Below are 13,355 nucleotides of genomic sequence, written 5' to 3'. Positions count from 1 at the left end.
GTTACTTGAATGTAAACACAATTGAGCTCAGTGGGAGTTTCTTCTGAGAAGACATGGTTAGGATTGCAATGTAAGCTGATTGTCGTCTGGAAAGGAACAGATCCAATATCAGTGTTGCATTGCACTTTGAATGTCTAACCTTATTTTATTTTGTCATATAGGCAATTGGTCATAAGGTTAGTCAATTGTGGGATGATCCTGTAAGCACCAACACTATTGCAAGGAACTATGTTAAACTCTTGCTTGAGAAACTGAGGAATAAACGGGTAAGAGCCTGAGTATGATCACATCTTGAGATTAAACCCCAACCTGTAGTCATGATGATTTCTGACCATATGGGTACCTGCAAACATCCGTTTACTTGAATGACACTGGAACACCAGATCAAAATTCTGGAGAACAGGAATGCAGTTTTCAGAGTTAAAATGGTGTAGCAAAAAAGGGGGAAGTATACATAGTGAAAAGGGGCAGGAGGATCTGAACAAATCGGGCCTTAGATGTAAAATGGCTCTACTATCACTCATAGCAGAATATTTTTAATCCAATACATTAGCCTAAAATACATTTTCCTTCACAGTACAGTATGCTAGTTGTGGACCGTTTGTCACCCCGAACAGAGTTTCTTCCACTTAACTACCTGGTCAATATGCTGGCAGAGATGGAACGTCAAGGTAACTATACACCTGCCCTTTTCTACTTAATTCCTTGTTGGTTTAAAAACACCTCTCATCTTGCTAATATCCTGTCCTTTTTGGGGTTCACATGGCCCGAATTGGAATATAGAATTAGTAAAGTAGCAGAGTAAAGCCTAAGTACCATTTTCCTTAATATTTCTTAGTGACAAAACACTTGTGGAATGCTGGTTAAACATGTGTTACTAAATACATCAGTGCCTGATCCACTTCACGTATTTTAGCTGAAGCATGGTAGCTGCTGAGAAGTTGCTTCCACATCACACTGGTTACATATGGAAGGTCCCCTACCTCCTTTGCATCTGCTGCTGCTGTGAGAGGTAATTACTGTGATCAGTTTGTTGCATGTGATGGGAGGTTCCCATATGCCACCAATATGATGTGGGTGGTTTTTCAGCAATGCTGATGCGTTCATCTGCTCCCTAACTAGGCTAAGCCTGTGGACTGTTGTAGCTACACTGATGAATGCATCATCCACTTTGTAAATGGGAAGGGCGGAGGGAAACTAAGAAAAACCAGGAAGCTAACATTAAAGGTTTCTACACTGTTTTGTTTTAGTGCACAAGCTTACTGCTGTTAGGACATGTTTGTATAGATTTTTTTTTACATCTACAGACTATTATGTGAATAATAAATGAATTCAAACAATACAAGCGAAGATTGGCAACTTTAGCATCCAACAATATTAACATTGAGTCTGTCATATTAATGCTCTCTATGATCCTTCCTAGGATGGATGACTTCTGTGGAACAAGATAACATGAATGCAAGATCTGTTGAAGAGTTGGCACTGAAACATACTACAATGCTGTTAGGCCTTTAGTATAGTTTGCTGTGATTAAAAGTATTACCTCAGCAGCACCCCAGCTTTGCTATGCCTATTAATATCTAAATGTCAGAGATAAGATAATTGTTTGGTTTAGAAAACTGGTGTGATTATTATAATAATATTCAGGAGAAATACTGGAACTTCTTGCTGCTTAGAGAGAGGTCAGTGTAATGATTCTCTCACTGTTAGCACTTTTTATTATTAATGGGATACACACTGAAGTTGCTGTGCCGAAAACATTCACTTTCGGGTAACTACAAACAATTACCAAATTATGATCAGCTTGTCTGCTACTCAAGTTCAAATTCTTACATATAAAATGAGAGAAGAAAGGAGCACAGTTAATAATAAGAAACTGACAGTTGTTGTATAATGATGTATAAGGGCATCCATTTATCCTCAATGGCAAATAAAATAGCTGTCTGTAAATAATGGGAATAAATGTATAGTTTTGAAGCTTGATACTTAACATTTCACAAAGTCCTTGTTTCAATAAAGATACCTGTCTTCTGTGTATTTTGCTGTAATCCCATGTAACTTCTGCAAGGGAGCTAAACTTCAACTGGGGCATATTTATTTCAGTATTCTGCCTTGATAACAACCAATAGGTATAAATTTAGTTTTTTGTTAAGCATTATTAAATCTCGTTGATATTGATTGAGAGGTAGGCATTTAACAATTTAAACAATCAGTTTATACTGTTGTGCCTGTTAGATGCAGATATATAGATGAAATGCCAATGTGAAAAAGTAGTAACTGTTATTTAAAAAGCAACCATGTTTCTTGCCTTGTTTCTTGCCTATGTTTATAGGCTTCCCTGTTTGTTTTCTTAGCTGTGTTGTGTAACAACAACAGAAAAACTGGATTCCATTCAGGAACATTTTTAGATTCCTACAAGATAGCATACCATTAAACTGATGTACTTTTACTTGCAGCTACAAAAAATTATTCAAGTGCTTGACATATAGTAAGCAAAGGCTTTCCCCCCATTTTTAAGTCAGATACTGGATATTTGAGTGTCCTATTCCAACAGAACTGAACTATAATTAATTGTGCAGGACTGCAGCTAAAATCTATTCTTTCAGGATGGTGTGTAGTAGGACCTTTTTAATCCGAGCATTATTTCAAACAGAGGACTGTTTTGACATATAAACATAATGGGTGGCATCCAATGAAGTCATGGGTAGAGTAGACCCACTGAAATAAATGGGCTTAAGGTTGTCATGATTACCTTAAGTCTGTTGATTTCAGTAGGACTTTTGGGAGTATATTAGTCCAATACCAGTCAATAGTATCAATAGAATTAATCAGATACCACTCAATAGAACTGAAATTTGTTTGAATTCAAATCAGTAGAGGTATGCAAAAATTTGTATGAATAACAAAGCCAAGGCAGGGTACTGCAGAGTAATTTTGAGCCTCTATAAGGTGTGCCAGGCTGTCTACAAGGTGGGCACAGGTCAAAGCCAATACTCGCAAAGTGTTGCATCTGCCTCAGAAATCCAGACATTAAAAAAAGTGCAGACAGTTGTATGTAAAAGTGAAACAACCTTTCTAAGCGTAATCATGATGGGGGAAGAGGAGCAACTTTGCAAAATTGAAACTTGGTTTGGGGAAGGAGGTTTGCAAGACCAAAAGAAAACGTGTCTCTTCTAAGCTTAAGGAAGATATCAGGATGGTGAGAAGGCAGGAGAGCTGTATTGTGACTGACAGTTGATGCTTCTAAGTGCTTTGACTTACAATTTAGCAGGTTTCTTATATGGAGGCACCACTCTCCTGTCTGCAATTTTCAGACTAATAGCCCACAAACTAAGAGAGATTAAACGACCAGTTTTAACCACCTCAAAAATGAAAAGACTGCCCTTACCGTTATTCTTCTGAAATTTGGCAGAACTCAAGCCATCAGAAAGAATGACCTTGCCCCTCCAATTCTGCCCGCAGTTAAATGTTTGAAAAGATCCCATTTTCATTTTAGAGGAGTCTAGTACAAAAGCCCCTGGACCTCTTTGCCTAAAATATGGCAGGCTTTATCCACTCTGGAGGGGCTAGTATGCCTGCAGATTTCATCTATTCTGTCAAAAGGGGAAAATATTATAGCTGTGCCACCAGCCCTAATAGTGAAGGGGGAGGACTCAGGTGGACCAATCAAACTGGGAAACAGATAAAGCACCTCTAAGACAATCTGTTCTACAAAGTGCTGAATCTCAGTCCAAACCAAATATTGTGATTGGTGCACATTACTACAAGAAAAGGTGCCAAGTTATGTTTATCTATATCTAGGTGCAGGAATTTTATTATTTGCTCTTTTTTTATGGTAATGCTTTCTCATCTCTCTAATATAGATCTCAAGTGTTCCCAGACTGTCTTCTCTGCTTTTTAAGAGGGAGGAACACAATCACTATTTTAAATACGTATGACCACCTCATTTTACTTCACAGTTCCTTTTATTTGTGCATTGAAAGACAGCTTCATACATCTGTACGTAACAAGAAGCCACAGGTGTCTAATGTTAATAAATGACTATGAAGTGTCGGACATATAATGATTAAACTACCTGGATAATTGTGTAATACTCTGCAAATGTTTCAAAATATTGCCTTAAATGTTTGGACACTAAATGCATAAAAGGAAAAAGGATGGTATTGATGACTACCTAGGTGTACTTTACTACTTACGATTCTTTACGATATCGGGGGATTTTTGGCAATACAAACATCTGGGAAAAACTGCTTTATAGATTTTTTTTAACCTCTATCGTTTAAGGGCTACAATTCATCATCTCCTACTGTACAACACTGTTCATTTCATTAGCAGTTGTGTGAAATTAGGGAGTATTGGGAAACAACAACATTGGTATATTATGCCAAAGCTGTAATATAGCCCCATTAATAAAATCTGGGGGAGTTCTGATACTAACACTGAAAGCAGAGTTGGCCCTGAATTATCAGTGTGGTATATTCTTAAGTCAACCACTGCAAGGTTCAACTGTCTTAGATTTCAATTGGTTTTACAATTGGTTTCCTTATGTGCCTCATATTTGCACTAGGCTCGCCTGGTTTGAAAGGAGCCAGTGCTCCATAGGGACGGGGCAGAGGGAGAACATTTTCATCATCTGGGATGTAGGCATTGGGGCGTTGCTCAGCTGTGGTGAATACAGTAGTTGGCAAGGAATATTGTTCCTCTTCTGTGGCACGCTGTAAAAACAGAATTTTGCATCAGGTTAAATGCAGGTCATTAAAATGGTTGTTGAGTGCTTTCACATACACACACTCATTGCAATAGGAGTCAGAATAGTTGATACATGGAATTATCATCACCACGAGCATACATAGATATCATGTAGGCTATTGAGCAGGTTGTCCTATGGTGTGTGTTATGTTTTGCCCATTGTGTGAGGCTCCTCATTTGAATGGGGAAGGAATGTTTAACCCTTTTCCCCAACCTGATGTGCTCCCTTCCCCAAAGCTGCTGTTAGTGCTGCAGAGAAAAAAAAGATGATCAGTGCAGTACCTGTCCTGATCAAAGATCTCTCACGCCATGTCTAGCTTGGCCCCAAGTTTCAATAAGGAGGTTTAGTGCCATGGCTCCGATATCTGATTTTAGTAATGATGATGAGTATCAAGACTAATAGGTTAAGTTCTATTATCAGTCTTCACCAATCTGATGCCCTTCATGGCCGTGCTAGCTGGGGCTTATGGTAGTAATAGTCCAAAACATCTGGCGGGTGCCAGGTAGGTGAAGGCTGCTCTACCGCCTTGACCAAGTGCCAAGACATTCAGTTGTAGTCTCACTCCACAACTCATGATTCAGCTCCTTTGAGCTGCCACTTTTGACAGCACTTGGGAACTTTATTTCTCTGTCATTACTGAGATAAGAATTTTAGCTGCTACAACCATTCCTCTAAAAGACAAAACTGAGCTACAGCAACATCAACTGGTCACTTAGGTGTCTTGACTGAAGGGAGCAGCACGCCTGGGCATCATCAGGATTGATTCACATATATAGGTCCATCACTTGATGCCTTGTAGTGGAATGTCTGAATTGCCTCAACTCAAAAGTGTGTCTGTTTTAGAGGCAATATGAATTCTGTGGTGTTTAGTCCCTGGCTATTGGTTTTGTACATCAAGTGATGACTTGCATGTGTGTATGAAGATATTCATGTGTAAATCAGCAGTTGCAGTGCAAGTTCTTGTAAACATACAAGCATATCAGTGAAACTTGCCTCAAGGATCTTGCAAGTTCCTGCAGCTGCTAACTTCCAGTTTACATGTTATGTTTTACTTTATCTATTGTTAAGTCTGTACTTATAATGCATGTCATAACTAATAAGCTTTAGTTAACTGACATTCTGTGAGACTGCTCTTCTTTTAAGCTACTATGAATTTCAAGGAAGATGCAGGTATAGGCCTTCCTCACAGATAAGCATAATTCTTGGGCGTTTCCTTTGATGAGTACTACAAGGCAATTAACTATGTCTATGGGCTGAAGAGCTGCCTGTCACCAAGGCTCTGAAGGGCTACCAGATATAGCTAAGTAGTGATGCTGTCAAAATGATGCTACTGACATTCAAGGGCCATTGACTACCACCTAGAATTCCATGTCAACTTGAGAGTCGCCCCACTGGATAAAATGCAAAGTGATCTTGCTAACAGTGGTGTCCCAGTAGAAACTCACTTTTGCTTTGGCTTCAGTTGCTGCTTTATATGCTTCTTCGTCACGCAACACCTTTAACCACTCTGTCTCTACATCCTTAGGTGGTGGAAGACCTTTCTCTAGCCTGGAGGAGATGCACATTAAAAACTGTTCCTTGTCCCTCATTTCTTGTTGCAATTTAATGGCATAGGCTTGTTTCATAGACAACTCTGCAATAAGAGCCATCATCTTTTGGGTTGTACTTTTTATTTTTTCTTGTAGTCCATTCATCTGAAATTAACAAGAATAGCACAGTGATACCAAGTTCTCCATTCTGCCCTACCATATATGAACAAAAATCCTGTCACGTGGCACCTCACTATTTCAGCACTGTACAACTAATGATACAACTAACTTCATCTGGAGGTGGAGTATACCACAGAGAGGTATACCAAAGTGTTTTCCACATTCTATATTTGTAAAAGTTTGTGTAAAAAGTACTTGTTCATGTAAATCCTTTAGAACTGAGAGTTTTTCATTAGTCAAAACAATAAATAGAAAATGTTTCATACACTGAAAGAGAAATCCTAAACTCTCAGGTGTGGCAACTTGCCTCTCCATGGGTGTAGGTCTCCTCACTCACATGCCAGAAAGCTCTGCTGCTGTCCCATCTGCAGAGCACCTGAAAATGGGGTATGCTGGGGGCATGTCAGAGGCATCCTTGGAGGTGCAGGAACCAACACCCTCTCATTACCCCAACCTGCCCCCAGGAAGGGCAAAAAGGTACACCTGCCCTGGGATTGCATACTTTCCTCTCCCATTAATAATGCCAATTGAAGGAAGCGGGGGGAAAACAACACTGGCTGATCAGTGGAGGGACCTGGAAAATATGTCACCCCCAACTAGTGATGGACTCCCGTTTCAGCAGTAATCAGATTTACCACCAGATTACCAATTTCTAATATATCTTTGCGGAGAGGATTTAGAAGTCGCAACTCTCCACGGCTGTTTTCTGATTTAAAAAAACAAAACCGCTTTGAAATCATCAATAGTGTGAGCGTTAATGTTTATCGGTCTTAACTTTCTATGTCAGCTCTTGAAATGTGCATTCCCTTTTACTTATGTCAATGAGTGTATTGGGCAGGCAGAGAGGGCTGTTGTAATCTGTTAAATGACATTTGTCGAGTCTGCAGTGGGACAGATGGGGAATGGGGGGGGGAGAGATTCCCAAAGATCTCAGCATTGTTCCAGAGTGATAGGGCTAGAAGGGATTCCAGCTACTAACTGAAACTAACATGCTATTTGCTTTCTCTGGGTGGGGGGTGGATCAAATATGATTCTGAGAGGAGGCAGGGGATGCTGGTTTGAGAAAAGGAAAATAGTTTTTCAGCCTGACCTCACAGGTTGCAACTCTTGGAACCCTCTCTCTCTCTCTGCTGAGTGGGGGAAAGGGGCATAGATCAATCATTTTATTTTGGACTGGAGTGTGCAGTGCATTTAATTGCTTTATGTCCAGAGATAGGTGGGAGAAAGGAAGGGGAAGAAGGGGGAGGAAGGAAGGAATACAGGAAATACTGTTTGGGTATAAAGGAGGGAGAGAGGGACAAAGAGGATTTCCACTTAGAGATTAACTTGAGGGTCTCCTTATCTCTGTCTCCCGCTCTCTCTGCATGTGTATTTGTGTGCATGCATAAAAGCTCCATCAAACTGATCATGGCAGCTGTTTTTCTTCCAGCAGAGCATTTGCTTTTACATCCCTTCTCCAAAATACACTGTAGTGTGCTGGGGGAGGTGCAGAAAGGGCATAGGAGGAGGAGAAATTGATGAGCCTTGTTTCTGCTTTGCTATGGTGAAACTGACCAGGCAGATAGGCATACAATTTCTTGTTTTCCATGGCTGGGGGTGGGTGGGGAGAGATGTTTCAGGTAAGGAAGAGAAGGAAGTGGTGAAGGGGCAGGAATGGGAGGGTGGCACTGGCCACCATAGAGAAAGCCTCCCCGCTCCCTTTGTCAGAAATAACAATCTAAATATTGATATTTCTCAGGAGGGGGAAAAAGGGGATGGTAAAAGTAAACTAGTGTGGAAAGCAAACTGAAGTGGAAAGAAATCACCTTTCAGTCTGACAGAAATGCAGTGGGATCGACTGCAACATGATCCCATCCCTACCCACCAAACTTCTGCTCTGGCTGGAGAAAGCCCGCAGAGATATGGATGAAGCAGATGCTCCACCCCAGATTTCACCCTCCTGAGTATGTTAACAAAAAGCTTTGTAAACCTTTCTGCATAATTTATAACAGAATGTACCCCTGTAATGGGGGGGGGAGGAATAACGGGCCATAATTCTCCCAACTGCATGCTAGAACTCATTTACAACTGTAGGTATTTATGCAAAGCTAGCTGTATAAATCAAAATGTGACTAAGGATGCAGATTTGAATTGTGCTCAAATGGGTGGCATTACAATTGGATGCACATTATTGCTACAATTTCTGTTTCAGAAACAAATACCCATTGGTCCATCAATATATGTAGGTCACAATTCTATCTTCACAGAATTCCTTAGGAACAAGATGGAAGTCACTGGAAGTTAATTGATCATTTGATACCTTGGAACTTTTTAACAAGAAAACCATTTCCATTTCAGCAAGTGACGTATGCACGTGAAAACCTGCTTACATGTGTGGTTATCGTTATCTGGACTGGATTGTAGATGGCTTATGTGATGGAATCAAAACACAGCTTTACCTTTTTTGCCAATATTAACGTATCCTGCTTGCCGTTTTCAGCTTTAGCATGTATTTTGCCTGTCAGACGAGAAACTTGCTCGTAGACAAAGTCCTTCTCAAGCAGTTTCTCTTCTTTCTGGGTCAACTGTATTTCCAACTATAGTGAAAACAAATTCACAAATATACACAACTGATGATCAGGAACAAAGGCTACAAAATATCCATGTTTTAAAAAACTTTTTGTTTTTCAGAATACGCAATTCACAGTTTTGTCTAGGTTTGTTGGTGCTGGTTCAGGACAACTTCACAGGTTTGAAATATCTGAATTAAACGTTAAATTAGCTCTTCTGTCCCAAATACATGCTTTGAAAACTGTCATGTCTTGAAGTCCCAGCCAGGATGACAGCTACCTTGTGAAATAATGGATCCAATACTAGCATTATACAATATAGGTTAAATCTCATGTGACGTTTTCCTCCCAAGAAGGTGCACACTGGACACTAATCCCATAGAGGATTATATATGTTGTCAAGAATTTCAGCTAAAAGTGTTCTCTCATTGACTTTTCAAGGAAATAACAAGATTACATACTGGGGGCATTCCCAGACTGTTGCTGTTTTGGGTGGGATTCAAGCACGTACTGACAAATTAAACTTGTGCCATTAAAGTTGAGTTGGTGCTCCTGTGCAACAAACCTACTCTTCCCCCTACTCCCAGCAGACTTTTTGTGATGAGGAAGGTGATGGGAAAATGCATTGGAAAACGTGGGATAAAAATTGCTTGGCCCACTGTTGTATCTCAGTGACTGAGGGGAGGTTAGGCATGGTAGAGAGAGATGTTGGAGGGATGATGAAAGGTGCTTGTAGTGGTGCATCCACTTCTTGAAAAGCCCACTTTAGACCCAATGGAGTGTAATAACTTTAGACCCTTCGCCAACACCCCTTTCTTGGCGAGGGTGGTTATGGCATAACTGCAGGCATTCCTGGATGATACTGATTAGCTAGATCCGGGTTCTACAATCCGGGTTCAGACCTGGTTTTGGTACTGAATCAGCCTTGGTCACCCTGATGGATGACCTTTATCATGACAGAGATGGGCCGTGCAACCCGGTTACTTCTGCTGAATCAGCAGTTTTTGATACCATTGACCATGGTATCCTCCTGAACTGACTCAGTGGGATGGATATCAGAGGCACCATATTACGATGGTTCTGTTCTTACCTTCAGGGCCGTGTTCAGACAGTTGCACAGGATGAGGACCCCTCAGCCTGGAGGCACTTGTGCTACGGGGTTTCACAGAGGACTACCCTTTCCCCAGTGCTATTTAACATTTTATGAAGCCGTCAGGAACAGTCATTAGGAATTTTGGAGCAAGGTATTATCAGTGTGTTGCTGACACATGGCTCTATTTCTCCATGACATCTGAATCAGGAGAGACTGTAACAGCTCTGGATCAGTGTCTGAATGCACTGGTGGACTGAATGAGGGACAAACTGTGCTTGAATCCTGGAAAGATGGAGGTTCTTTGGGTGGGGTGGTTCCCACGTACAGGAGATAGGCAAGTTACCCATTCTGGATAGGGTAGCATTTCCTCTCGAGCAAATGTGTAGTTTGGGGATGCCAGTGTCCTCTGTGGCTAGGAGTACCTTTTACCAGCTCTGTTTCACCAGCTACAGCTGTTCTTTGACAGGGATAGCCTGATCGCTGTAGTCCATACATTGGTAATCTTGAGTTTTGATTACTGCAACACGCTCTATGTGGGGCTGCCCCTGGGGCCTGGTTCAGAAGCTCCAGCTAGTGCAAAATGCAGCAGCCAGACTGCTAATGGGGGCACTTGGCCAACAACATAAGACACTATTGTTAAAACATCTGTACAGGATGTCCATCTACTACCAAGCCAGGTTCAAACTCCTTGTATTAATTTACAAAGCGCTGAACACCTTAAGGTACTTCAGGGACTGCCTGAACCGTTATATCCCAGCTTGATCACTGAGATTTGCAGGAGCATCGTTTGTTGTTCCCCAAGTTGGTGAAGCTCATTTGAAAGCAACAAGAAATCAAGCTTTTAGTATCATTGGTCCAGTCCTATGGAATGCTATGCCAGTATAGATTCACCAGGCACTTTCTGTTTTAACCTTTAAACATCTGCTAAAACCTTTTCTATGCTGCCAAGCTTATTGCAGGCAAATAAAATATTGTTATGAGCATGGGGTTTGGGATGGATGATTCCTGTGGGTCACCTTTCCAGCCTCTGATTTGGAATCCTGTGCCTTGGAATGAGGAACTCTCTGCTGGTCAAATGAGTCTTTTGTTAACCAAATAGATTGGCCAGGTGAGATAATGGGCCGATCAGTTGCCTAGCAATGGTGAATGGGCCAGGGAGATCCTTTTGTTGTTGAGGCTCTTCGGGAGAGCCTCCTCCCCCCCCCTCCTGGAGCCCAGGATAGTTTTGTGTTTTTAGTGTGTCTAGAGAATTGCTGGGAACTGGAAGGCAGGGCAGAGAGAGACTAGCTCTCTGCACCATGGCCTTTGGGGTGCCTTCTGCAACCCAGATGGAAAAGCTGGATATTGGACTGCTGATGCATTGAACCCCCTCCATCCTTGAGCTCAGGTTGGAATGTGTGTAAATAAATGAACCATATTTCATAAAGACACTGCAGTCTCCGCTGACCTTCTTCCCCAAAGGAAAGCAAACCCTGGAGAAGCGCAGGTACCCCTGAAATCTCACTGCTCGGAGACTGGGGGAGGCGTGCAACAATATCTTTTTGTTCGCCACCCTGGGCTCCTTCTGGGAGGAAGGGCGAGATAGACATTTAATAACTAACTAATTAAATAATAAATCTTTCTGTAATAGTTAGTCAATGGCCCCTGATTTTAAATTTTAACATGGTTTTTATCGTATATATGTATTATTGTTGCAAACCGCTTTGATATTTTTTATGAATAGCAGTACACATATATTTGTAAATAAATAAATAACCTCCCCCCAAACAAATTGGAATGAATGCTCAATAAACAGATGACATCATCTAATCTCCCCAGAAACTTTGTGCAAACAAATCAGGCTGAATGCTCAATAAACAGATCATCTGGAAATGATCTGGGTTAGATCCAAAGGTTTCCTTCCTCCAACAGAAGTAGCCTTCCTCCAATAGAAAAACTACTTCCATTAGAGGAAGCACAGCATTGGATGTACCCACTGAAATTGCAATACTCACTTCAAATGGTGTGAAACTTGATTCACTGGTTTACATAAAAGCAAACCAGTTAATAAGTGGTTGATAGCCTAATTCAAGATCCCCTCCATTTCTCTTTTTGTTCCTTACTTTGATTTTCAGTGGGCTCAAGGATGTCTAACTCTGCCAATGGTAATTATGTTTTTATATATTGATGGTGCAATCATACGCATGTCTACTCAGAAGTAAGTCCCACTGAGTTAAACAGAGCTTACACCCAGATGTGTGTATAAGATTGCAGTCTGGCAGAGCAGTCCAACTTGGGAAGCTGGAGTAAGTTGTGCTGCAGCAAGAGAAGCTGGCATAAAGTTCTGCCCCGTGCAATTGCCATTCAGGAGCCTCTGGGTTGATTGAACGTTGGCTCAGCCGGAAGCTGCATGCATGGACCAGAAAGTAAAGGCCTGCTCTCCCAAATATCCCTACCAGGGAGTAAGCCCTCTCTATCGATTTCTATTGCAGTTATTTTCTTAGACCAACCTTTTTTCTGACGTATCTTTTGCCTAGATTGGGACCTGCAGGAGCACTTTGAACACAAGTTGGATATGGCTTATGTCCCCTCACCTTGGCCAATCCCCTAACACGCCTCTTTTTCAGGCCTTATGCAGCTCCACTTGCACCAGTCTGAGCTCAGTTGGACTGGCTGGGCTGAGGGACTTATGCCAGCGTAACTGGGAGCCAACTGCCTCAGCTGGAGATCTGCCGCATCCAACTCCCCTCAGTCCAGCATAAACCCAAGTTGGATTGCACTCTTACATCAGTGTAATCTTGTCATGTGTGAGGCTTTAGATGAGCAAAAACATGCAGGAAAAATCTCCATCTAAGAAAACAGCAAAAAACCCTACAGTTAAAGGTCAGCAGTATCGAAGGCCCATGATCAGTGTTTATAGGACATAGAAAACGGCAATGATAAAGTGCAATCTTAAGAGAAGAACTAGTTGCTATGAAAGACATAGTACCACCACTTAAAACAGCAGCCTCATATGAATTCTTCTCCACAATATGTAGTACAGTAGGGCCCCGCTTACCGGTGCTTTGCATTCCGGCGATCTGCTAATGCGGTGGCAGGAAATTCCCCATTTTAAAGCCGTTTTTGCGGCATTTTGGCAGCATTTTTGTGCAACGCACCCCATTATAATAAATGGGGTTCTGCTTTACGGCAATTTCTGTTTTACGGCGGGGGCCTGGTCCCTAACCCGCCGTATAAGCGGGGCCCTACTGTACAACTTATTCCATGTCTTGATA

At 41.5% G+C, this 13,355-nt stretch overlaps 2 protein-coding genes across 4 annotated transcripts in view; one reads left to right on the top strand and one right to left on the bottom strand.

Annotated features, from left to right (window-relative positions):
- The window catches only part of GSAP (gamma-secretase activating protein), a 70,489-nt gene extending 68,452 nt beyond the window's left edge, over positions 1 to 2,037 (top strand). For 2 of the 3 annotated variants that reach the window (XM_061582102.1, XM_061582101.1), the window contains exons 29-31: positions 162 to 266; positions 578 to 671; positions 1,424 to 2,037. In XM_061582102.1, coding sequence (XP_061438086.1) covers positions 162 to 266; positions 578 to 671; positions 1,424 to 1,515 — 291 coding nt within the window. In that variant the 3' untranslated portion in view covers positions 1,516 to 2,037. The remainder of the gene's footprint in view (positions 1 to 161; positions 267 to 577; positions 672 to 1,423) is intronic. The other variant, XM_061582103.1, reaches the window with a different exon arrangement.
- Positions 13 to 13,355, bottom strand: part of CCDC146 (coiled-coil domain containing 146) — a 112,260-nt gene continuing 98,917 nt past the window's right edge. Inside the window, exons 17-19 of the mRNA XM_061582099.1 lie at positions 8,898 to 9,035; positions 6,196 to 6,444; positions 13 to 4,715 (exon numbers count right to left, since the gene is read on the bottom strand). Coding sequence (XP_061438083.1) covers positions 4,512 to 4,715; positions 6,196 to 6,444; positions 8,898 to 9,035 — 591 coding nt within the window. The 3' untranslated portion in view covers positions 13 to 4,511. The remainder of the gene's footprint in view (positions 4,716 to 6,195; positions 6,445 to 8,897; positions 9,036 to 13,355) is intronic.

This window comes from Rhineura floridana, chromosome 8 (assembly GCF_030035675.1).
Source record: "Rhineura floridana isolate rRhiFlo1 chromosome 8, rRhiFlo1.hap2, whole genome shotgun sequence".
Taxonomy (NCBI): domain Eukaryota; kingdom Metazoa; phylum Chordata; class Lepidosauria; order Squamata; family Rhineuridae; genus Rhineura; species Rhineura floridana.
Note: the sequence above shows the minus strand (reverse complement) of the source record. Positions and strands in the feature narration are given on the sequence as shown.